At 40.2% G+C, this 25,220-nt stretch overlaps 1 protein-coding gene across 4 annotated transcripts in view; it reads left to right on the top strand.

Annotated features, from left to right (window-relative positions):
* RAPGEF4 (Rap guanine nucleotide exchange factor 4) overlaps nucleotides 1–25,220 on the top strand; it is a 942,686-nt gene that overhangs the window by 846,200 nt on the left and 71,266 nt on the right. For all 4 annotated transcript variants that reach the window (XM_069225351.1, XM_069225352.1, XM_069225353.1 and 1 more), the window contains 3 exons: nucleotides 6,395–6,445; nucleotides 18,898–18,985; nucleotides 23,509–23,573. In XM_069225351.1, coding sequence (XP_069081452.1) covers nucleotides 6,395–6,445; nucleotides 18,898–18,985; nucleotides 23,509–23,573 — 204 coding nt within the window. The remainder of the gene's footprint in view (nucleotides 1–6,394; nucleotides 6,446–18,897; nucleotides 18,986–23,508; nucleotides 23,574–25,220) is intronic.

The raw sequence follows: 25,220 nt of genomic DNA on the forward strand, positions 1-25,220 counted from the left end.
TATCAAACATAATTTCCAAGGTCGTTTCTTAGTCGGTGAGATTCAGGGGTTGTGAATCTCATGTTTCCCAAATAAACAAATGGGAAACCAACGTATGTGTAGCAGACCCGATTCCTCTCCCACAGGTCCAACTACAAAGCCAAGAATGCATTTATTAGGGGGGAAGGGGTCAGACCCCAAACACCCCTGACAGTTTCTCATACAGTGCAAAAAGCTTGCATATTTAAATCAATCAATTTTTTCATATGCACATCTGCATATTTGCATCCTCAGGCAGATACCAAATAGAGAGATGGCAGACCGATGATAGTCTATGGTAATGAGATTTCATGGGTATATCTATCTTTTCATGACAATTACACTTTTAAATGTATTATATATGCTGCTGGACACATTGTAATTGCCAACCTGTACAATGCAATGCGCTCTTATACCGTGCATAAGTGATAATGTCATTTTTACTGGTGAGCATGGTACTCAATTTGTCCAAGTTATAAGGATGGTGTTTTTACGTGGCCACAGGTTTTTTGCCTTCGTGGCCTACACATTACTGGAAATGTCAAGAGTGATCATTACATAGCTGAGCCATTTTTTATTAGTCACTCACTGTAGCATTGTGTTGCCTTATTTGTTGCCAGTTTGTGCAGCGTCTTTGAGTTTCATAGATGGATTACTTATCTCTAACTTGTAAGTTGTTTTGATTTTGAAAGATCGTTGTGTGCATTATAATCTTATAGGTTTCATTTCCTTGGCTTTCATAGTACAAATAACATGCACATGAACAAGTGTAATAAGAAAATAAGACCAGGCGCTTAAAGTTTTTTACATACTCATTTTCATATTCATGTAGAATATGTAATATTTTAAATTAATGTCATATCTTTGAGCCTGATGCTCTGCAACACAGTAGTGATCATCAATAGGACCTCCCAGCATCAGGAGGGGACAACCCCCTTCAGCCACTTTACCAAGGTTCTTGTTTATGGTTGTATTTGTATAGTTTAGGGGTTAACTAGCTGCACGCAAGGCTGATACTTATCACCTCTGGTAAATGGGGCAGGACACACTTTGGGCCAGATGTAAGAAACAGTTTGCACGTCGCAAACAGCGAATTTCGCTGTTTACGACGCACAAAACCCGTTTTGCGATTCGGTAACCTGGTTACCAAATCGCAAAACGGGTTTGCGATTCGCAATTAGGAAGGAGAGTCCCCTTCCTAATTGCGAGTTGCAGTGCAATGCCAGATTGCTTTGTGACCGCGAACGTGGTCACAAACCAATCGCAGTTTGCACCTATTTGAAATTGGAGGTAACCTATTCGCAAAAGGGAAGGGGTCCCTATGGGACCCCTTCCCCTTTGTGAATGGAACTGCAAACATTTTTTCAGAGCAGGCAGTGGTCCTATGGAAAACTCCCTGCTCTGTGAAAATTAAACGAAAACGTTTCATTTTTTGTTTTTGTAATGCATCTCGTTTTCCTTTAAGGAAAACGGGCTGCATTACAAAAAAAAAAAACTGCTTTATTAAAAAGCAGTCACAGACATGGTGGTCTGCTGTCCGCAGCAGACCACCATCCCTGTGAATGCCGCCACTCGCAAGGGGGTCGCAAATTTCGACCCATCTCTTTAATAACAATGAGGTGGGCTTTTGCAACCCACTTGCAAGTCGCAGATGGTGTCAGGGACACCATCCTACATTCCAATTTGCGACTCGCTAATTGCGAGTCGCTCTGACTCGCAATGTGCAAGTCGCAAATTGGAATCTACCTACATCTGGCCCTTTGTGTTTATATTTGTAATGAATGTTAATGTTTTTAGGACTGCGTTTGCAGTCATGTTTTCAAACATTAGAGGTATCTTTAAAATGACCAAGAACATCTTCTTGTTTGAAAATTGGATGCAATGAGGATGGTTGCTGCCCAAAGAAAAAAACACAAAAATCCCAAAGTCTCCTTCCTCCAGCTTCTCTGTCCTCACTTACTGTCTGAAATCAATACTCATGGCATCCATCCAGAACTGAACACCAGAGTGCTAAACCTGTTTAGTATCCTGCTGGCACCAGAACCCGCAATACTTTCTTGCAGCAAGGTATTTCCATTTCAACTCAGGACTCTCTTAGAGGAATGTGGAATCTCCCCAATCTGACTTGTCAAATTTTGGACTGAAGCAATGCACCTGAATTTGTTGGCAGTGGGCACCTGCCCAACTAGCAGAGGCTGAGTATAGAAGCTGGATCCACCCTCCCCCCAGCCGAAAGGCTGAACTCCATTACCTCAGACGTGTGTGGCCCAAGCTCTGATGCTTCCTTGAAACTCCACGTTGTCCATTTCCTCAAGGGTACGACAAAGCCTTATGACATTATGAAGTGATGCAGGCCTGTACTGCTGCTGCCTTGCACTGATTAAAGAGGCTAGGACGTAGAGTGGTGATAAGCCACATCTCCCATTCACCAAGGAGCAGAGTAGATCTGACCAATATGAATCAACAAGTGCAGGTGTGAAAAACACTTTTTCTGAGAAGCACACACCCTCCCTTTGCTCATGTTTTGCTTGCTCATGCTAATGTACAGGCTCCTCACAGCCTCAGTAGCTGAGATACTAACATTAGTATCCCTGAGCCACTCCAGGTTTGCTCCCTGCCTTACTGTGCAGAGGTCCACACATCCTAAGGGAGTGTGTGCTAGGTGAAGGCTGAAGCTTGAAGAGGTCCTGTGTAGTTCATGAGTGTCCTTAGTGCCCTTTGTGTCTGTGGTCGCAGTGTCATTTTGCTCTGCGTCTCAAACACCAGGTTGTGCAATCTTCGCTACTGAGATCTCTCTCCCTGAATGTATGATCCATAGACTTCATCTTACAACCACCTTTGGATGGTGAGACATACAACTTTAAATGAATTGTACAACTGGGAGACAAAGCAGGTTGGCTGCATGAATCTGTTGTTATGCAAACACTGTGACACGTAATTGTATTGTGCTACAATATTATTCTTTTACAACGTGTTGCTTTTGTTTTGGTGTGTGTTTCTTTAATTTTTCCAAAGCTCCTGAACAGCCTGTTGACATGAACAATTCATTAGGAGTTTCATTTTTTGTGGGGTGAATGCATTACTCACTGTCCACAAATAGTTACAAACTGTATAGAACACACATTCATCGCGAATAGTGAACAATGTATCACAGGATCCATTGTTGATATTATATTTCATTTGTGATATTATGCTGCTTTAGCAATTTCTACAGGCTGCATTGCTACTTTTTCCCTCATATGTGTTTAAACACTAGAGCGTTTAGTAAAAATGCTGCTATTTTTAGACAAAATAACAACTCTGGCTGGACATTGTGTTGCAAATGTAATAATTGTATTATACTTTATTTAGTCTACACCTCCCTCCCCTCCACCACCTCTTTTGGGGACGGCCATGCAAGCAGGAGAAAATTAGCCAAATGGGTTTGCCCTATTTATCTAGTGTGCACCTGAAGAGATACTTTTTGTCGTCGTGAATAAACAATTCGAGGAAAATGGCGTTGATGAACCGTCTTTCCTCAACATTTTCAAAATGATTGACAATATTTTGAGCAATCCTACTTGGTGGGCACCTTACATAGAGAAAACTATTTCTACAGTTTTTTGTCATTGGAATAGAATACATCTTTTTCTTGCATCTTCCCTCCAATCTTAACGCCACACTCGTCCTTTTCATTTCTTGTACTTCTTTCACTGATTCAGGGAGTTTCCTTCCACCCTCACCACCTGCCCCTGTTGTATTCCCTTTTACCCTTCCTCCAAGCCGGTCCCCTTTGATGGTACTCAAGTTTTTACCTCTTTCGTTCTGTTCCCCTTTGCTTCCTCCACTCTCTACCCTTACCCATCTTCACCACTGCTGCTTTCTGTTTAATGTGAGGGTAGAAGAAATGCACTACTCTGTCCTAAATTGGGTATTTTGGCTTTCTTTTTCCAGACTTACAGGTGTAAGAAAGGGGCACAAACATCCATTTCATTTTGAACTATAAAATGTTTTTGTTCAGTTTCAAAATGTTACTTTTAACATCCTGAACCAGAATTTAATAGCAGGTGTTAATCTATTAATCATTAAGGCGTTTATCATCTATTAATATTTTACGATTCTTTACATCTTCTTTTTTTACGATTTTCTCCATAAAGTTGTTTTTATCTTCTACACACACAATACATCTGTCATGGTCTCCTTTTAGGAGTATCCACCTGTTAGTCTAGCAGTCGTAATAGCAGTCTCACCCTTAAGGATTCCAGAAACCGTAGAGATAAGTAAACCACTGCCGGGATGTATTCACATTATCAGAAGAAATATTTTATGTATGATGTCATAACCATCAATCATAGTTTCATTTGAATTTGTCACTAAGTGCATATCTTCTTGATACGGGTGATGCATAACCCACTCATTCACTCTTAAACTTTTTTTTAGAGGCATTTGTTCTTCAGAACCAATATCGCACTATAACTAATTACTGTTTGGAGGCATCTAACACAAAAAGACTATCAAAATGAACAAACGTTCTTTACAAGTAATGTTATTGCTTGATCATCAATATCAAGGTATTCTTCCGAAATTACGGCAAAGTCAGAAGATTGTATTCACAAATCTTTAATCCTTCAACAACTACATTTGGATGTTCAACAGCCAACACGTGTTTCCTCAATTGAACTATTTTCTGCTTTCTCAATGTAAGCAGATTTAACATTGGTAACAGAAGCTTATGGATTAAACCAATTAACGAAGGCCTACCATACGGCCTCTAAATTTATTGACAACACAATCACCCATCCTACCATTATCAAACAGACATATGTAAACATGTGCAAATTGCCTTTGGCCCAGCAAGTGACCCCCTTTTGTAATAAGGCATACTTTTTTATTTCAATGGGCATGACACATTTCTAAGGGAGAGGATATGGTATTGCAGCACAGCTGCCGACGTTGGACTTAGGGAATCAGGTTTGAGTCTCAGTGTCAGCTCAACATCTTGTGAATCTAGGCAACTCACTTAACCTCCCCATGTCCCCCCCAAAAAAATGACCTTATGTAACGTAAGTGGAGCTAATGGGCTCCTTCGAACCAAGTTTGCACTACATAAAACCACAAGAAAAGGATGTTGTAAGTGTCTATAGCCTCTCTCAGGCCACATGGCTGGGACCACGCTAGCTGGACTTACAAGCATACATATGTTACCCTAGATCTGAAGCCATTAAATTCCATTGTGAGAGCCTTAGGGTCTTCCTCAAGGGTCAGGAGTGCTACATGCACACAGCTGAAGAGTGGAGGGTTCACTCAACACTCTAGAGATAACTGTTGCACGTTCCGCTACAGTTGCGCACACACACCCTCTTCATATATACAACTGTATGGTAAAAAGATTATATGTATATGTCGGTTCACCATGTGCATTCCTAAAATTGCATCAGTGAACCGCATATCATTTGGCATCATGTCCCTATGTTTATAAACTTGGCCTTCCCCTCTAATTAAGGAGTCCAGCAACAGGGAGTCTCGGTTGTTATCCTCATAAAGTTTTGGTAGCAATTTCAGAAATCAGACAACAAAAATGACCTATTCACTGCAGGATCCAGGTGCCAGAGATGTACTAAAAAGATTTACTAAAAACTTGCAGTGCACCTTAATAGAGTCGTGGTCAAGGAATGTGAAAAGCTGCAAAAGGTCCTGGCTGATTCAGAAGCACGGGACTTTCCAATGGCTCTAAAAATATATTTCCGCCAGCTAACAATAATATGTTACTGCTCACTACTCTCTTACTCGATAGAGCTGAATCTCGCTTCTTTTTTGGCTCAAATACCTATGAGAGTCAATACACCGGATACACTACAAGAGCGCTGTCTGCCTTATGCAGTTTACACTCCTTGACTGTCCCCCAGGACTTTATGCAACAAATAGGGGCTCTTGAGTGGCTAAAGGTGGGATACTGGGTCAACCGCAAGATCTCATTCAAGAGTGCAGTGTCTCATGTCCTCTACCCCTGTTGTTTTGGTGAAAGGGGATTTATGGGGTAAATAGTCAATGCTAGTCCAACATATTGGAAAAATATTGACAGAATATGCTTAGAATCAAGTACATTTAATTACATCTAGCTATCCATGGAGAGAAAACTAAAAACAATCAAACTTTCTAATCACACACAAAAGACACAGATGCTACTTAAAAGTTTCCACCACAACACTATCGGGCCTGTCTGTCTGCAGATGATGATTGATTGATACCACAGGAAACGACATCTTTCTCATATTCCACATCAGAATTGCCGAAATTTTAAAGAACATTTTTGTAAGGAAGCAATAACAGCAATGCACAAAATATATTTCTTGCATATAGAATCAGCCTTCAATTACTATTCTTCTTTTTGTTGCAGAAACTTCCAAGCAAGTTTAAGAAGATTTATGCAGAATTTGAAAGTTTAATGGTAAGTGATAATCTATATGTTATAATTGCACATCAGCTTCACTTGGGTCAACAGATAATGGTAGCTTTAGATGTGGCACAGAGACAGCTTTAGTTGTCTTACCTGCCTCATGTAATGATAAAAAATCATACAAAATACATACATACCTACATGTATACTTACACAGAGGTGTTGCAGTGGAGCCATCTTCATCCATTTGTCTGTTCCACTGTCATTCATGTTTTGTGTCCGCCCAACACAGCATACAGCAAGGGGAAATGGGCCAGCCCAATTTAGTCAGGGGCTCTGTTGACCTTGAGTGCTGGAATTTTGCCACCTAAAAGGAAGTGCACTTCGATGTTGCCGCATAAGGGCAAAAGCTTTACTTTGCCCATGTCTTTTTTCTTCCCAATCTTTATCCTGTTTTATTTCTTTTTTAGTCATTCTGGTATTTAAACTACAGTTACAGTAATTCAAAATCAATACTATATTTGCTTTGTGCCAATAAGAATCATATTTTCATATGATGTGCACTCAACCAAAATGATTTCTATAACTATTCTATGTGCATGCTTGGTATGAAGTACCTATACGTTTCTATGAAATGTATATGCAGTGGCTGACATGTTAATTATTAATGCAAATATATTACCAACATATTTAGGCAGCAGCTTATTTTCCTTCTTTCTTCTTTTTATTTTTGTGGCATATGTGTGCAATAAAAAAAAATAACCATTGCTCCATTTTGCCAAAGCAAGACCTACTGGCTTTGCCAACACTTGTTATAGAATGTTTCACTTTTTTTTGTTTCTGAATTAAATAAATGGATTGCATAAAAAAGCAAAATTAATGAAATGACAAATTTGCAGATCATTTTAATTTTATATTTACTTTTTGTTTCGGGTACTATAAAAGCCCTTGCATTCTGTTACACCAACCATGAAGGATACTTGATTTTGTGTGTATCTGTGTTGTACTTGTGTTTATTTTTATTCACCTTGCCAATATTATTTTTTAGCATGTTCTACTGCACTGAAAAGAAGGCTTTTAAGATACATATGAAATGTGATCCCATGCTCTGTATAGTTCTTAAAGTATTTCTATGCTTATATTCGAGAAACTTTATAAAGCCATCTCCATTCTGTTGGGTATGATCGGGGCCACTGGAATTATGAGATTTTGTGGCGGGACATTTCCAGATAGTTATGGATTTGCCACATTTGCCACATAATCCATCACTTGCTGCATGATGTGCGGATTTCAGGTAAAAAAAAATCTTACTGATCAAAAGTTACTAAAATCGCAGCAACACTTATTCCCACGCTGTGGTAATCCCTTCACAAACGTTTACTGGTCACTTTTCTGTTGCTTCCTTTCTGTAATTGTCTGTCAAAGTAGTACTAACAAGGTGCACCTTTTCCCAGAAAGTGTAAACGTGTAAAAATGCCACAATAATGAGGTCATACACAAAATGTGCCACAGTATGCTGCATAATTTACCTTTTCTTGCCACACAATTTAGTCAACCCTGCTGCATAATTTGCTCCTCCCCTGCTGCATAGTTCCAGTGGCCATGGTGTATCATTATATTTTATAATTCATTGAACTTCAACACAATCACATTTCACTTTCAATAGCCACAACTGATGTAAAAGGCCATTTGCATCATTCATTAATTTTTGCCCTTTTAAAGGGGGGTGATACTTGGAGCTGGGCACTTTATTAAAGCAAAGCTCAAACTGTATTTGTCCGGGTCTCAAAAGAACACTATTTCGTCTTGATTAAAAATGAAGCCTTATGCCAATGTGTTGCCTATTCTCCTCCATATTTTGGTGTCCCTGATGGGATCCTCTCTTCAACCGCTGGAGTAGATCTAGAGGAATCTCAGGATCGTCTGCAGCCTGTTACACCTGCATTCATTGCAAATGCTTCAGAGTAACAGTTACTTCTCTTCTAAATTTGGAAACAAATGCAGATTCCTCAAGGTGTTAAACTGTGATTTTCTGGTTGGAAAAATAAATTAAAGGTTGTCTTGGGGTGATTTCCTTTAGGTGCAGGCTGAGGTTACATCCTCTCCCCTTTTTGAGGTCATGTAAGGAGGTTTGCAGATTTTACAAACAGGACCACACAACTGACTGCATCACCTTTTACATTTCTAATGTGAAAACGAGCAATTTCTTTGCAATAATAGCAATGTAATAGGAATGTCTAATTTCAAGAGGATTTTGTAAACTATAGCGGAGTCACAAATCAATGATATAGCTATTGAAGGAAATATTTGAAGAAAGTAGTGGAGTGCTGTGGAAATCTCTTGCACTGGTACCCTGCTGTCACCTTCCCGCCTCTTTGGACATTCTGTATTTTCATTGGCTTCTCCTGCGTTATGTGGAAATATAGAATGATGGATTGTACTTTTCAAATTAAGTGGAATCTGTTGCATACTTGTTGTTCAACTAAAGAAGTTTCCAGCCTGTGAGAAGCCCACTGCAGCTCTTCCCTTTGTGCTGTTCTTACAGATGTCATAGTGCAAGTGCGTACTATTGCTGATGACAATAATTGTGTCTTGTTGGAATATAGACAAAGCAGTTCAAGCTTATGGGTACTCTACACTGGTTAGGCATAGAAACAGACACTTAGCACATAAATAAGAACATGCATATGCTGGACGCATGGTTTATTATTCTCAAATGTGTGTTTAGAATAAACTAGCTACTGTTAACTTACATGCAAACAACAGACTCTCTGGTGGGAGCATTACACAGAGATGACAACTATTCATATGATAAATGTACTTACCCCTTCAAAAATTCATTTTTAGACATTCTGATACCAATATTGTAGTATCATAAAAAGGTAGAATAAAATTGATTCTAAACTGTAAATTGTAAGTTAATATTTGGGAATTTGTAGTTAGGACCTTCAGACCTTAATTTGGTGCAAAACAATATAGGCCCAACTTGCAGAAATAGGTATCAAGGATAGCCTGTGTAAATTATTCATACAAGTGGTCATATTTTTTCTCTGTGTACCTAATCCACATAATATTTAACTTTCAAATGTGTAATTTATGCATTTCTGAAGAAAGGTTTGTTAGTGAGTGACCTTCATATAAACTGTTTACATACACATGATTTACAAACCCTGAGCGCCATTCGCAAATAATTGGTGTATGAGTAAAACAACGTGCTCTTAAAGTTTTCCTGGCTAAATAATGAACTTCAGGAGTCCCAGAGTTTAGGAGTACTACAAAAGTATGTCACAGCAACATCTTTGTGAATCAGGCCTATTGTGCATACGTTCCTAACACACTTCCTAGAGTTCTTTGTCCAGAGTCGGGATATTTGGAAGTTGTAAATGGTTTCCCTTTGTAAGCACCATTGCAGGTTTTACTAATACCTAGTGCAATGCTACTTAACATTGACCTCGAAGAATAAAATTCAAAGTTGGCTTTTCCAGTTAATGAACATGTGACCTCTAAATCAAAGATAGGTCAGCAAGATCCTGCTCAATTAAAACCTCAGCAGTCACAACCCCGGAGCAAGAAAAGTCAGAATATATATAGAATATATAGACTCTGGGATGTCCTACTTGTTCTGGTATTTCAGAATTGTTACGAAACAGGAATTATCCCAACTTCTTAGACAGGAAGAATTATTCATTCCTTTTTCAATAAGGGATCCTGCAAATCAGTGCTAACCTGCAGACAGGTAGCACTTCTAGATGCAGTAGGGGAGATATTTGCAAGATATTTGCAAAAAGTATTTAATAAACTTTCACGATTTGGCAGCCAAGAAAAATATTCCCACTGTGAACAATCTGGTTTCAAACCTTAATATTCTACTCTTGTCGATATAGCTATTTTACAAACTATACTCAAAAATATGTAAGATCAAAAAAGTTGTTTGTTTTTATAACTTTCATTGATTTCCCAAGGGCCTTCAATTGTTTCAGTTGATTCCACCTTTCGTAAAATTGTCTGTTTTAGAAATCCTGAGGACCTTGCTGAAATTGATAGTAGCTTTGCACTCATCAACTTGGTGCAGGGTATTACTCTGTGGAGACAGGGGGCTCTCGAATTGAACAAACACTTAAAATTGTTTAAAGCAGGGCTACCTCTTAGCCACATTATTATTCTCTCTATGCCTAAGGAATATTTATTCACCTGAAACAACCCACCCCCCAAAATTGTCTAATAAAGTAGATTTGTAGTTTTCAATGCTATAGAAAAACAAGGTATTTTAAACTGGGTGTTGGGTATCATCAAAATAGAATATTAAAAAAATATATACTGACCAAGATAGGGTATCTCTTATTTCCTCAGTCCAAAGTCCCATATTGCTCAACTAAGCTGTAAAGCATTGGCTCATGATAGGACTCTCAATGCCTTTTATAAATTACTTGGAAGGAGATCTGTTAAGTATTCAAGCAGCATATATAAATCCAGAATTCCTGCTAAATGACTATATAAGATGGAATATATCCCACACCACGTCTAGTGCTATTTGCTAAATCAAAGAGAATATCCTACATTCTCTTTTTGCAGTTGTTGCTTCAACCCCAGTCCAAGACTTTTGGCCAGAATTTGGACTATCAAGTCTTTATTCCCTCTCTCTAGCTGCAGTTACTCGTTATTGTCACATTTGTATCAGAATCTCAAACATGCATTAGCAATCTTTGAATTTACTAGTGAACATTTAGAAGAATGGTTGTTCAACCATGTAAAATTAGCCTTGAAAGAGCAATCACCATGGCCAGTCATGACCTAGATATTACTCATTCTATAACTCTATAACAATATATGTTATTGACAAGTCATCTTTAATAAACAGGACCTCATATTGGTCTCTCAATTGGGTATAAGATCAAAAGTACATTTTTACTGCAGACAAATAGCATATGTCTTCAAGCAGTTCAAGGATGCTGGAAAGGTCAACTGTATGACCAGAGTATATGTCCCCTTCGCAATGTAGGTGTGCATTCTACAGTGTCTAGAATCACACCAATATTGGTCTCTATTTCCTCTTTCCACAAAATGGGAAGTACATTTTCCAAGTGAAACCTATACAGTTGTGATGTTTCCTTCTAATGAGCATGTTTGTTTCTATATTTTTAAAGTTTAGCAGGTTTTAAAAATATTTATAAATAGGTATTTATGGCATATTAGTCTCTTACTCGACGTTTTAAACTGGAGTTTCTCTAAATGTTTTTTTCACTTTGTGTGATAATTTTAGTTGCTCTCTTTTCTTTACCTCTTTACCTTAGTCGAGGTCTATATCAATAAATTTAACTCAGCACTTACAAACAAGCATTATTAAAGCCAGGTTGAGCATTAATACACAAACCCATGCACAGGGGCATTCAGAAATGCTACTTGTTTGCTTGGTGGGACAAAGGTGAAGTGCTGCGTGTCTGTCATGTAGGGTACTGGTTGAAACCCGTATCTTGTGGACATATCTCGGAACATGATCTGTCTCAGGATTTCTTAGGGATTTTTGGAGCAGTGTAAAGAGAGTAACCACCAGGTTGATGCTAGCAGACACCATTGTCACCTCAACACTATTTTCCCTGTTAGACTATGTGAAAATTAGACTGTTAGTATAGCTATAGGACTCCTCCTTGGTGGGTGTTCGGAAGGCTATTGTTGGTAGCGGAGACAGTAATATAACCATATGAATGTCAGTGTCTGTATCTTTTAATTGGTGATGGGGGCTACTTTCTCCATGAAGGTGTAGATTGGGGCCTTCAGGTCAGACTTCTACAAACAATTGTGCCCCTGCCCTGTGAAATACAAACATTATAGGGAAAGGAACTTCACCTGCAAGTCTCCACCCTTTAGAAATCCCTCTCCCTGAACCTGTGCACCCAGAACATTTTATTACTTTACCCAAAGATTAATTTCCCTCCTGTCTCGTTAAGCTTACTCCTTGTAGTAAATAAAAAAAACATTCAAATTTATATAATAGATATGCTCAGCTGTCCAGACTTGAAACAAATGGTATTGTATTTGTCGCTCATACCAACTGTAACTAATCAAATATTTGATCATAAAGTGAATGTTCATATTTTTTCATTCCTAATATATACTAGACCATCAGCACAATTGTTGGGCGCCATCCTGCCCTACGGTTCTATAAGCAATTTCCAAAACAGTACATAGATAAAATAGTACAAGGTCAGAAAAATGTCTATGGTCAATTAAGGAAAGACATCTACTCATTGAGAACACAGGCTGAGCATTGGGGTTTCACCATCTTTAATGAACATATATTTTCTAGGATGGGAAAACTGCAATCAGACGAAAAATGTACATGATATGAATGTCATTGGATAAAATTTACATAGATAGCTGCAAAGTCTTAAATTGCCCAAATTGCATGCTTAACACTCTCAAAAGCAAATACACACAATGTGAACCATAATGATAAATGGATAACATAATCAAAGGCATATTTCAAAATATAGTGTTTTAGAAATGGGGTCTCTGGTTGGCAGTCAGTTTGCACTCTGTCCAAGCAGGGACCCTCACTCTAGTCAGGGCAATGGAGAAACACACTGAGATAACCCCCTTCCTACCTCTTGGTAGCTTGGCACAAGTAGTCAGACTTATCTCAGAAGCAATGTGTAAAGTATTTGTACCAACACACACAGTAATACAGTGAAACACTACAAAATGGACACCAAACCAGTTTAGAAAATTTGGAAATATTTATCTAAATCAAACAAGACTAAAACAACACAAATCCAACATACACAAGTCAAAATATGAATTTTCAAAAGAATAAGGGCCAGATGTAGGAAGATTCCGAATTGCGACCCGCAAATTGCGAGTCAGAGCGACTCGCAATTTGCGAGTCGCAATTCGGAATGTTGGATGGTGTCCCTGACACCATCTGTGACTCGCAAGGGGGCCCCAAAGGCCCACCTCATGAATAATCATGAGGTGGGTCGCAATTTGCGACCCCCTTGCGAGTGGCGGCCCTCACAGGAATGGTGGCCTGCTGCGGACAGCAGACCACCATGCCTGTGACTGCTTTTTAATAAAGCAGTTTTTTTTTGTTGTTGTAATGCAGCCCGTTTTCCTTAAAGAAAAACGAAATGCATTACAAAAACGAAAAAATGAAACTTTTTAGTTCAGTTTTAGACCACTGCCTGCTCTGAAAAAATGTTTGCAGTGCCATTCGCACGGGGAAGGGGTCCCATGGGGACCCCTCCTTCCCTTTTGCAAATGGGTTACCACCCATTACAAAAGGGTGCAAACTGTGATTGGTTTGCGACTGTGTTCGCGGTCACAAAGCAATCCTGCATTGCACTGCGACTCGCAATTAGGAAGGGAACACCCCTTCCTAATTGCGACTCACAAACCCGTTTTGCGATTCGGTAACCAGGTTACCGAATCGCAAAACGAGGTCTGTGCATTGCAAACTGCTTAGTACATCTGGCCGTAAGAGTCTTACACCATAGAAAACAAGGGAAAGGTTGATTTTACTCAAAGTACCTGGTTTGCGTAAATAATAAATCTGCACGGGTGAGAGTGAGTCGAAAATGTTAGCGATGCGTCGATTCCTTACTCACAAGTGAGGCCGTGCATCATTTCTTCTCTGGTCTGCTCAGCGATGCATCGTTTTTCTCCCTCGCAAGAGAGCGATGCATCAATTTCTGGACAGGGCACCTCGGATCCTCACCGATTCACAATGACTTTGACGCCCAAGGATGATGCATTCGAAATCCGGTCACACGGTGTTAGAAAACTGCACTGCGTGGGGTTTGCGTCATTAGCAGCCGCAAGCGGGTGTTGCGTTGTTTCTCTAGCCACGATGCGTCGATCTCATAGCCGCGATGCAGGTGGATCGTCGATTTTAGCCACAAAGCAGGTGGCGCTCTGTTTTTCAGCCTCGTTGCAGAGGGTGTGTCCAAAATTTCCCTTCACTGTGTTTTGTGCATGGATTTCAGCTCTTGATCTGCCAACTTCACCTTTCAATGGCTCAGAGACTGCATAGGGACCACTTGGCAGAGCAGGAGTCTCAGCAGAGAGTCCAGGTGCTGGCAGAGGAAATCTTTGATGGCCTTGAGGCTTCAAAACAGGAGGCAAGCTTAGTCCAAGCCCTTGGAGATTCTTCTTAAGCTGCAATGCACAATAAAGTACAGTCTTTATCCGCAGTGGTAAAGTGCCCAGAGTCTTAAGCCAACAAAAACTGGTCAGATAAAATAGGATGAAGGAGGCAACAAGTTTGGGGATGACCCTGCAAAAAGAGCCAGGTCCAACATAGTGCTATTGATTTCAAAGCAAATGCTTTAAGTAAAAACACTGTAATAATTTGCATCATCACAATCAATGCATGAAAGGCCGCTGGAACATGTGCAATTGGGAACATATACCTACAAACATGAAGGTAGGCAGCTAACAATCACAACAAAACCATCTTCATTCCTTTAAATGCAGGAGTAAAATACCATGCCATAGACTACAGCACAGCAGGCAACTAGTGAGAAATCTTAGATCACATACAAATGAAGCGGCACCAGGAACACAACCCCTTAAACACATTAGGAGGTTGGAGGAACACACAAGAAAAGGGAGTTTTGCAATAGAAACCCCTTGGGGTATACACTAACCAGGAATGCCTCCTGAGAATTAGCCTTTACAACATAATCTCCCGATTTCTCATAGCCCACCATTATAGAACATAAAAACATGGCTCATGGCATGACTGCAGAGCCAAAACTCCTAAGCCCGACAATATTAGGCCACTAGATCCCTATCTTAAGTCACTGCAGAGAAAACTGGCATCTCGCAAACATCAGTATTCAAGTCTATATGAAGATGAAGTTCACACATCCTCTGTGGGAAACAATGTCACATTCCCTCCCTCAGGAAATCAGATACAAGGAAAATGGCACCTATATGAAATCAGTGGCTTTCTTCTAACCATCGGGAGTATTTTTACACACACAGACATCGGGTAAGATGCCTATTTCAATTGGAAAGCATACTCCAGTCTCATCATGCTATGTTAACCTAGGTTTCATAGCATAAACAAAACACTTCCTGGGTTCATGTCATGATATAACTGCCTTGCATGCCAGTCTAGTATTTTCAAGTATTCAAAAATTGAGAAAACAAATATGTATCCACTAAGGTGAGTTGAGCTCACCGTAAAACACCGCACACATCCTGCAGCCTCGATGACTCACATTTAACCAGTATAATGTCAAAGTAGACCCCCTTTGATATTTTGCTCCAACCTGGCAAACAATAAACTGACGAGGTACAGCAGGTCTTATTCATAGTCACTTAGAAACATCACGTAAGCTATTTGGGATGCCCAAATACCTAATCCTGTGCATGCATAAGGCCATATGTGATAGCTAAGTAGAGCCACTGAAAAATAATGTATTGCAAAACTAGTTTATGCTGCACAGTGTGGCCATCTACAGATAATTCACTGTCATGGATAACCCTGAACAACCCAAGCCAGAGTAAGACATATACTAATCTGCATGGAGTTGACAAGCAACCGGAAGAACCACTTCTAAGCAGCCGGAGGGTGGCAACAACCAGGTGATGCTTGTCTAACCCATATGGAAGTAAGGACTGGAGAGGAAGGTGAGAGGTTTATGGTGGCACAGGGTGTAGTGGTATCTTTTGGCACTGTCTTCTCTCCAGCCACGATTTGTTACTGCTCTATGCTTCATGTCTAGCTGGACCTTTACACTTGACCAATGCCCGATGTCAGCCTCTGCGTGTACCCTCTTTGAATCCATACTGCTTATGTTTGTGTCCTCAACCGTTCGACTAACTCATACCTGCACCTTTATTCTCTGGTCTGTTGGAAATCTGACCCCTATAGTGATTCCACTTCCACCATATCACCTCCATTGCTACATGCTCTGTGTCCACTGACTGTACTATATTCCCACTAGACCATTCACATGGAGCACTGCTTAAAATCCTGGTATGACCATTGCCGTCTGAATCCCCTTGGGAAAGATCCCAGCAAGGGATGCATATTCAGACTTAAATCTCCATGCAATCCCCTAACCGACTCAGTGTTTGAGTATGCTGCAATTGTTTTATGTATGGATGATTTCCTTGACATTGCAACCACGTTCATTGTGCAAGATGATGTGGTCAGACATCAGATGGACATAATGCAAATGATCATCAACAAAGGGCTGGGCAGAAAAACACATTCCAAGTATATGGATAGTTAGCAATTAGAATTTTTTTTAAAAAGTCATAAAAATGAACTTCTTGAAATATTATCTTAAGGACAAGAGCGGCTTGTGACCGGCTGTTTGGAAATGTGTTCTACGAGATGTTTATGGATGTAGCATTGAAAATGTGTTTTTGGGGGGGATTTTCAAAAGTAATGTAAATGGATTTTGTCATCCTGTGTTTGCTCGATTAATGCAGATGTGCTTTTGTGCTTAGGTTCATATTTGTTGAAGTTCATTTTTGTGACTTTTGTGACAAAATCGATTTGTTTTTAAACTTTGACCGTAACACTAATTAACAGATACGTCTTCTCAGCGCGTAAATTGAGCCGGTGGTTGCTGGTGGGAGCCACAGGCACTCATTTCTGGGGACCAGCACTTATTTTTCATGATAAGACATTTCTAGAGTCTAAGAGAGGGAAAGCACACAAAGGGTAAAGAAGAAGGAAGTGAAAAATGGAAAAACATAGGAGAGGAGAAACTTGAAAGAATAAGATAAAGGGGTAATGGGTGTCTGATAATGGATTAAGGAGACCTGAGCTAGATTGAAGATTACGCAGCCTTGGGCGTGCTAACATTTAATAGCACCGCCCGAAAGGTTTCTAAGTACAGCTTTGGGAACTGACACGCATTTGTTTACTAAGTACTGGTTCTTTTTGAGAGAGTACAGTTTTAATTCTTGTCTGCAAGGATCAGAGAAAAAGAGTTCATTAGAAGAGCAAATACACTTATATTTATACCAAGTCGAAGCAGATCACCAACTGCTCAAAATTAGTGTTTCTACTCTTTGGGGCCCAATGTATTTTTAGGTCTGGCTTTTGCAAGAGACTTGGCTATCTTGATAAAGTATTTACAGAAAATTCACACATAATGTTTATGCATAGAGTGTTTTTTAGTAAACATGCTTCATTCATTGGTCTGTTAAACTGTCATGCACATTTTGCTCCCACTGACCGCAACATGAAGCAATGTGGAAGCTCCGGTTACCTATTGTTTACCTACCGCTTTGAGTGATGGCTCAAAGCATGCTCACATTGCGCTCATCCACCTAAAAATAGTTCCTTTCTCTTGAAAGATAATCTGAATGCATGTGTTCTTTTACATTTTAGTTATTTTTTAAGTTAACTTTAAATTGCGTCTATTCATTTTGCTTTTACTTAGGATGCCCAGTTAGATGGTGATTTATTTTCTGTCTACTTTTTAAAGTTATAAATATTTAGGTTACACTGTAGCTGCTTGCCATTTGAGTGCTTGGTTAGCTGGTTGTGTATTCGTGCCTCATTCACAAATAAGAACAATAAATGCATGTCACAAGATTTTTAAAAATCACTAGTAAAACGACCACATCAGTGAATGTTTTTGAAACTTAAAAACTTTAGGTAGGCACGTTTTCTTTTTTATCTTTCTTTTTGCGGCATATTCCTGTAATAAAAAATACAAAAAAAATTAACCATTTCAATAGCCTGCCAATGTCAGACCCGGAGGCTTTCTTTCCCAATGCCTGTTACAAGTATCACGGGGCGTCAAAGGAATCTCATTTCTAAAAAAAAGATTAAAAAAAAGAATGAAAACCTGTACCATCAGAATGACATTATAAAGAAAGGGGTCATTTTAGTTTTCAAGAAATTACATTAGCAGAAGTTTACTATTTATTGATTACGGTATGTTAGCTATTTTAGGCACGGTTATAGTAACTAAAAGTGATTTTTCTTTATTCAACTTACTCATTGCTTACTGTGGTGTTGGGGTTTCAGGATGAGCCCTCTATTGTCAGTTTATCAAATTGTCCGTGCTGTGGCATCCTTTATGCCACTTGGGTCAGCAGATCTGTCGATGGTTTGGGCACATTTACTAATTTGAATCATCATCTAGAGTTCTCTATCTTGAAAGAAATTCACATTCAGGCGTTATGTGCTTGCTGAACCAAACATGTCTGCACAGGTTTTTTAATTCATTTTTATGTACACATGATGGTGCATTTATATATATGTATAGGTATTTATATTCGTTTTTATGTACACATGATGGTGTTTTTATATATGTATAGTTTTTTGGATTCATTTATGTACACATGATGGGTATCTATATATACGTAAATGTATGTATGTGATAATCTTGGTAAGGAGACGTATAGAAGTAGTATGTTCAAAATGGTATATGGGAGGTCTATCACATTATAGAATGTGTTGTTTCTAGTTTTGCAATGGATGTAAACATTTATCAATAAGGATAATTGAAATGTCTTCTCTTACTTTTAAGGATCCTTCAAGAAATCATAGGCCATATCGACTGACTGTAGCAAAATTGGATCCTCCTATTATTCCATTTACACCATTGCTAATAAAAGGTAATCTGGAGCATCGAAAACTGTTTGAAAGATGTGTATGTCTGTCAATAGGAGGGCAGAAAATACAAGAAGCAAAAAAATATTCTAGTGATTTAGAACTATTACTACGGAATATTAAGTTAGCACTGTTGTAAAATATGTTTTTATTCTGTAATGGTGATAGAGGGGTCGAAACACTGTTAATTTAAAAGAGGCCCTTTATGAGTATACTCAATAATGCATTAAGGCCAGATTAAAATATAAACAAACACATATTTCCCATCCCACCACTGGGATCTGTTGATGCTCTTCCAGAATACTAGGCCCTTCTTCTGAGCTGTATCTGATAGTCATCACACCTCAAAAAGCACACAGAAAGCAAGTGTAAGGGCTGTGTTGTTATTGCACTTCGACACTTTACCAAATACCCAGCACCTTAGTGCTCTGTAATTAGAAAAGGAGATAACTCACTCTATACGTGTTCCCTCCTTTACTTGGCCCGACATGTGCTCCGTACTCCACTTCTGGGTTTAATAAATAAAGTGGAATTTCCTCAAACCTGAAACAAGACCTTCCTAAATAATTGCCTTGACCATGGAGGAACCTTTGCCAAGGCGACTCAGAGCTCTGCTGCTTTATCTAGCTCGGTTCGGATGTCTAGTGTGTTGGTACATCTTCCTCTTCTTCCATGGTTCTTTGCCATTCCACATACCCTGTCTCTCACTTCTGTAATTAACCTATCAGGGCCCTGCCCCGGCTGGGCAACTCTCCACCAAAACAAAATGTAATTCTTGCTCCCACGCTTCTGCAATTTCTTTTGTTAAAGAAAGGAAGAAGCAACACCTTGATATTCCAAGCCACTGTTCTGAACTAAAACGATCTGCCTTCTCACTAGGCAAGGAAGGGGAGTCATGCTCAACAGTTCCTGGTCAGTCAACACCGGGGCCCTCATTACAAGTCTGGTGGTTACTAGACCGCCAAACTCGCGGGTGGGGGCCGGACTGCCGCCAAACTGGAGCTCAAAGCTCCATATTTCAACCTAGGTGGTCAGGCTGCGAGAGGACCGTCAGCTTCGCCTCTGGCAGTCAGGCAGTAGGTGACAGTCCTAATCCACCAGGACAGCGCTGCCCTAGGGATTGCGACCTTGTTGTACACCAGCCATTTCATGGTAGTGGCACCGCCATGAAAAGGCTGGCAAAGAACGGGTGCAGGGCCATACACTTGGCATGGGCAGTGCAGAATCCCCCCCCCCCCCCCCGGCCAGCACCCTCATAATATTTGCAGTCTGCTTTGTAGACAGTGAACATTGCAAGGATACTGGTGTACCCTGCAGCCTACAGCATTGCCTCTGGCTCGATTACGTGCCGAACTCAGTGCTGTAGGCTGTTTCCCGCTAGGCCTGCGGGCGAAAACATAGGTTTCCACCCGCTGACATAGCGGGAAACTCTTAATGGGCCTGGCGGGGAAGTAGCCCATCGGAAGTTCGGCAGATGGTGTAAACCGTCTGCTGAACTCTTAATCAGGCCCTGAGTCTGTCCTATTATGTTGGCATCTGAATACATTTTTTATACTCCCAAGAATGTTTGCAAGATAGAGCAAAACTCAAAATAAGCTGTGAAGCATATACCTATTTCTGGTTTTTCATCAATAGAGGCCTAGGCCCCTATTTTTCAACTCCTGTACAAACATCAGTTGGGGTAAGATACTGAATGGGCCAGATGTTTTTTTGTTCTTCATTTGGCATTCAGGTTATAAGCGGCACTCAGAAAGGGTGATTTTAATAATTGATGTTATACTTATTCCCTAGCTCACAGAGGAGACAAATAATAATTCACAGATTTGTATTATTATCCAATTTATTCCTGTAAATTGGCAGTAGGAGCTTTCAGCCACAAAATTGTTTTTTGTAGGATATAGACTGGCAAACGGCACTGCTGCCACACAAGATAGGATCATTAATTATGAGGGTCCCATATCAATGAGAGAGGGTAGTAAATTGGGAAAAAGAAAAACAAGCACTGGCTAATCCAAAACACCTGGCTTGCATTTTCAGTTACAAGCCAGACCTGTTGGCTGTGCCAACTCATGGTCTGAAGTTTAGGTACCATTCGGCCCGCTCTAATAGTGTACTATGCCACTAGGTCACACTACCAAGCCGTTATGTGTTTGGAGTCACAATAACACATTATAACTGAAATATTATAGTCAAACTTTAATAAACTGTACTTTTTAGTCATATTTGTAAGGGAATTTTGAGAAGTGGTGAGATATATTTAAGATGCCATTTGGGCACTTCCTTTAACATCATAGTGAAATAGTGAAATAAGGCATCCTTAGATTGCTACACAACCACGCACTGTTTTTCGTGCAGTGCTTCCCTGGTGTTACTAACTTACAGCACCATAAAGTCTGTTCTCCCATTGAGAGAAGCAGAGGATTCGGGCCTTGAGGGGGAGAGAAGTAAGAGTAAGGCAGCTGGCGAGGCATGGGGCAATGTGTGTAAAGAGGGAGCAGCCAGGACAGCAGGAGAGACACAGAGAGACGCAGCAAAGAGGAATGGCAGGTAAAGCGAGAAGGACATGGAGAGACACAATGGAAAAAGAAAGAGACTCCGAACGATACTAGGGAAAGAGGAAGAGGCAGGAGCAGCAGAGAAATATGGGAAAAAGAGGGAAGGGTGGAGGTAGAGAGAGTGGGACATGGAGAGAAGTAGACGGAAGAGGAGGAGTGCAAGAAACCTTGAGAAGGAGGGAGAAGAGGGGCAGCAAGGTAGACAAGGAGACACAATAGTTGAAAAAAATAGAGACAGGGCAGAAAGTGAGACACCGAAAGACATGGAAAAACTTGCTAGAAAGAGGGATTGATAGGAACAGAACAGATAGAGACACAATGCAAAATAATAAAGGGTGGGGACATCTGGAGAGACACAGACATATCGGAGAAAGAGGGAAGCACAGGGCAGTGAGAGACACAGAGTGACATGGGGGGTAGAGGGAGCGGTGGGAAAGTGGGAGAGACAAGGAGGAAAAAAGAGAAAGAAGAGAAAAGGGAGAAATGGGGTAGTGTGGCCACAGACAGACATGGGGACAAAGCATAGGGCAGCAAGAGGAATACAGAGACAGTCTAAAGAGGGATGGGCGGTGGCAGTGTGGGAGACACAGTGGAACGAGAGAGCAGTTCGAGCAGTGGGCAAAACATTCAGAGACACACAAAAATAAGGAGGATTGCCCATGAGGAAAGGACATGGATAGCAAATGACAAACTGGAAAAATACAAGGAACTAGGGAGGGACTGGGACAGTAGAGAGACACTGAAAAAGAGGGTAGGGCAAAAGTAGTGGCAGAAACTCCCGCTAGCAACAATGACCTCTTTGTGCTCAAACCCTGTAATAGATGGCGTCAGTGGTGCAACGGCTGCATCAGTGCCTAATTTGTTTTTAAAAAAATAAGTGCTAGGGCCCTTGTCATGAAGCCACTGCAGCTTTCACCACCCATTTCCCATGCCAGCGCTGCCAATGACAGTACCAACACAACTACTAATCAGGCTACTATAGCTGTGACATTTCGGACTATTCCAGGCCCCAAAGCTATAAGAATGGCTTGGTTTGCAGGTATTACTAATTTTGAATGTTTGTTCAATTAAGAAACAACTTTTGTTGTGCTCAACTCTAAATTAGGCAGACATCACCACCATGTGGCAGGCTGTCATAAGTGCCGGTATTGACAATTAATTGGCAGGGCTGAGCACCAGAAACCACTGGCTCAAATTGAGCATTGGCTGCATCCATGAAATGCCATGGGCTTGACTGACAGCCGTGGGACCAACGCCTAACATTAAAAAAAAGCAGTAAAGCAAGTAGCTGAAAAAGCTGGACCAAAGCCCGCCTCTGCATATACTTCGGTTTAGTTGTTTTTGTATTGATGGCATCACCTTTCACAGCTAACGGCTAGGACTGTGTGATGTAGGTGAAGAAAAAGAGAGATCCCATAGTGCTACGGGCAGACAGGTTGAGAGTCCTCAACAAAGTAAGGAGTCTCTGTTGAAATGTGGTATGAATTCATCCTACCCAGGTGTGAAGTGCAGTGCAATGACTGCAGGTAGCACTACATATATTCACTCGTCATAGTAAATATGAACTCTGTGTTTTTGAATAAAGTATGTAGAATTAGGTAATTGAACGTACGTGGAAATAAACAGGCATTTGTAATACTGCAGCGTTATATTCCTTGCAGTGATACAAATGACTACTTCATTTCTTCACTCACGTTGTCTCTACGCTTCAAAGTCACACATTATTCCTTAATACTGTAGTTATCGAATCCGCCAACAACGAACTTTGCTGGATGGCGCTGCATAATAAAGTTCTGTAGAAAGGTATGAATATTCCCTGTTCTGAGACGTCAGTTACTTCATTCAGAAAACGTGTGCTCGGTGTATTGCTCGTCACTGAAAGTTCGGGGTTTGCATAACCCTGTAGTTTACGTGGCCTGATTTGTTTTCTGTAGTTGTGACTTGTGAGTGACCTATGTTTTCTCTCTGCCCAGATATGACGTTTACTCACGAGGGAAACAAGACATTTATCGACAACCTCGTAAACTTTGAAAAAATGGTGAGTATCGCGTATTTTGAATTGTATACAGTATTTGTTTATAAATCACGCTATTGTAAGGATCAATGTGTTGCACAGGAGATTGCAAATCGGGACACCCAAAAAGTTTGTCGTTTTCGAGTAAGAGGTCTCTCAAACCACTGCTTCGTGAGGACTTTGCCCAGTGAGAAACAGCATGTATATCAAAACACCAAACCATACATTAAATAACTGAACAATGTTGCCTCACTGATACTGCCTTCCACTATACGGTCACTAAAAAGCGCTTTGAACTAGCACAATCCATTTCCTGTTCATTCAGATGAGCCCTGTACTTGGAGTGCAACTTTCATCTCCAACAGTCAGTGAACTACAGAAAGACAGAACTTAAAGGTAGACAAGACCATTGAGGCCCATTTTATGTGCCAGTTTGTCTGCTTACCCTTGACATCACAGGCCCAACATTACCCCCGTCCTAGAGAATATGTTACTTGAGGACGTTTATTGAATATGGTATTACAGGAGTATTTTCAGGTGCTAATTGCATGCCGGGATATCTGAATAGTGCATGAGTTATGTGGAAGAGGGAGGTCTTTATAACCTGGAGACGTGGATTCTAATCCCAGTTTGTGCAAGATGCCACAATCGTGATTCTGGGTAAATCATTGTATTTTCCTGGCATTAAATCACAAATAATGTGTAATGTAAATACTGGAAAACAACTGCACTGTCTAGTAATGTCCTTATTGTATGCTTGCATCCCGTCTATAGGGTAACTTCTTTAACACAGTCTCCAATGGGCTTAGCCTTTATTGGGATAAATATAATTTAAGGTTCCACACAATGGGCCATATGAACTAAAACTGTAGTTGCCAAAAGCAGTCGTAATTTTCATACAGACTTTTTGCGACCATTAAATTAATTTGCAAACTGTCCTTTGTGGTAATATGTTGCTTCTTGAAATAAAAATTTGGACCGATTCAATGGCATATCTGAAGAATATTTATTAGGCAGATTGCAAATTGCAAGACACTCCCATTGGCTGCAAAGACGTCGATGGTTGCCTGGAAGCAATAACAGATCACCATGCTTGCGTGTTTCAAAACTGAAAAAAAACATTTTGAGCACTTCCATTTCCTTAATCGAAATGGAACTGATTTCAAAAAATGGTTTTCAGGTTCGAAAAAACCCTGAGATTTGGCAGTGTTCCTCGGGGTCACTGCCTACTTACTCACCTAAAGCTGCCCCCCATTTCGCGAATTCCCTTTTACTAGTGAGTTGCCCCTTCAGTTTGGGAGACTGTAGCTTATCAATGGTTTGCAAACTGAATTCAGGTTCCTAACCATATACAAATGAAACCTATTGAGTAGTTAGAAGTGACAGCCAAAACAAACCCCTTCTTAATCCTAATTGGTATAAATTTTTCAACCAATTTTGTGATTCAGAGAAGTTTTCTTATATCATAAAATCGGTGTAGTGCATATGCAAGATTTCTGCAGTCACAACCCCTGACTTTTAGTGATTGGAAGGGTTTGCGCCCACAAAACCCCTTAGTATTTTTGGCCTAATGTGTGCAAGACTATTCTCTTTTGTGAGAACAATGCCTAAAACATATTGCTGTGCAAATCTCCTTTAGAACTGAAGGTCCTTAAAACTTGATATTGTATG

The sequence above is a fragment of the Pleurodeles waltl genome, chromosome 3_1, assembly GCF_031143425.1.
Source record: "Pleurodeles waltl isolate 20211129_DDA chromosome 3_1, aPleWal1.hap1.20221129, whole genome shotgun sequence".
NCBI classification, from domain to species: Eukaryota; Metazoa; Chordata; class Amphibia; order Caudata; family Salamandridae; genus Pleurodeles; species Pleurodeles waltl.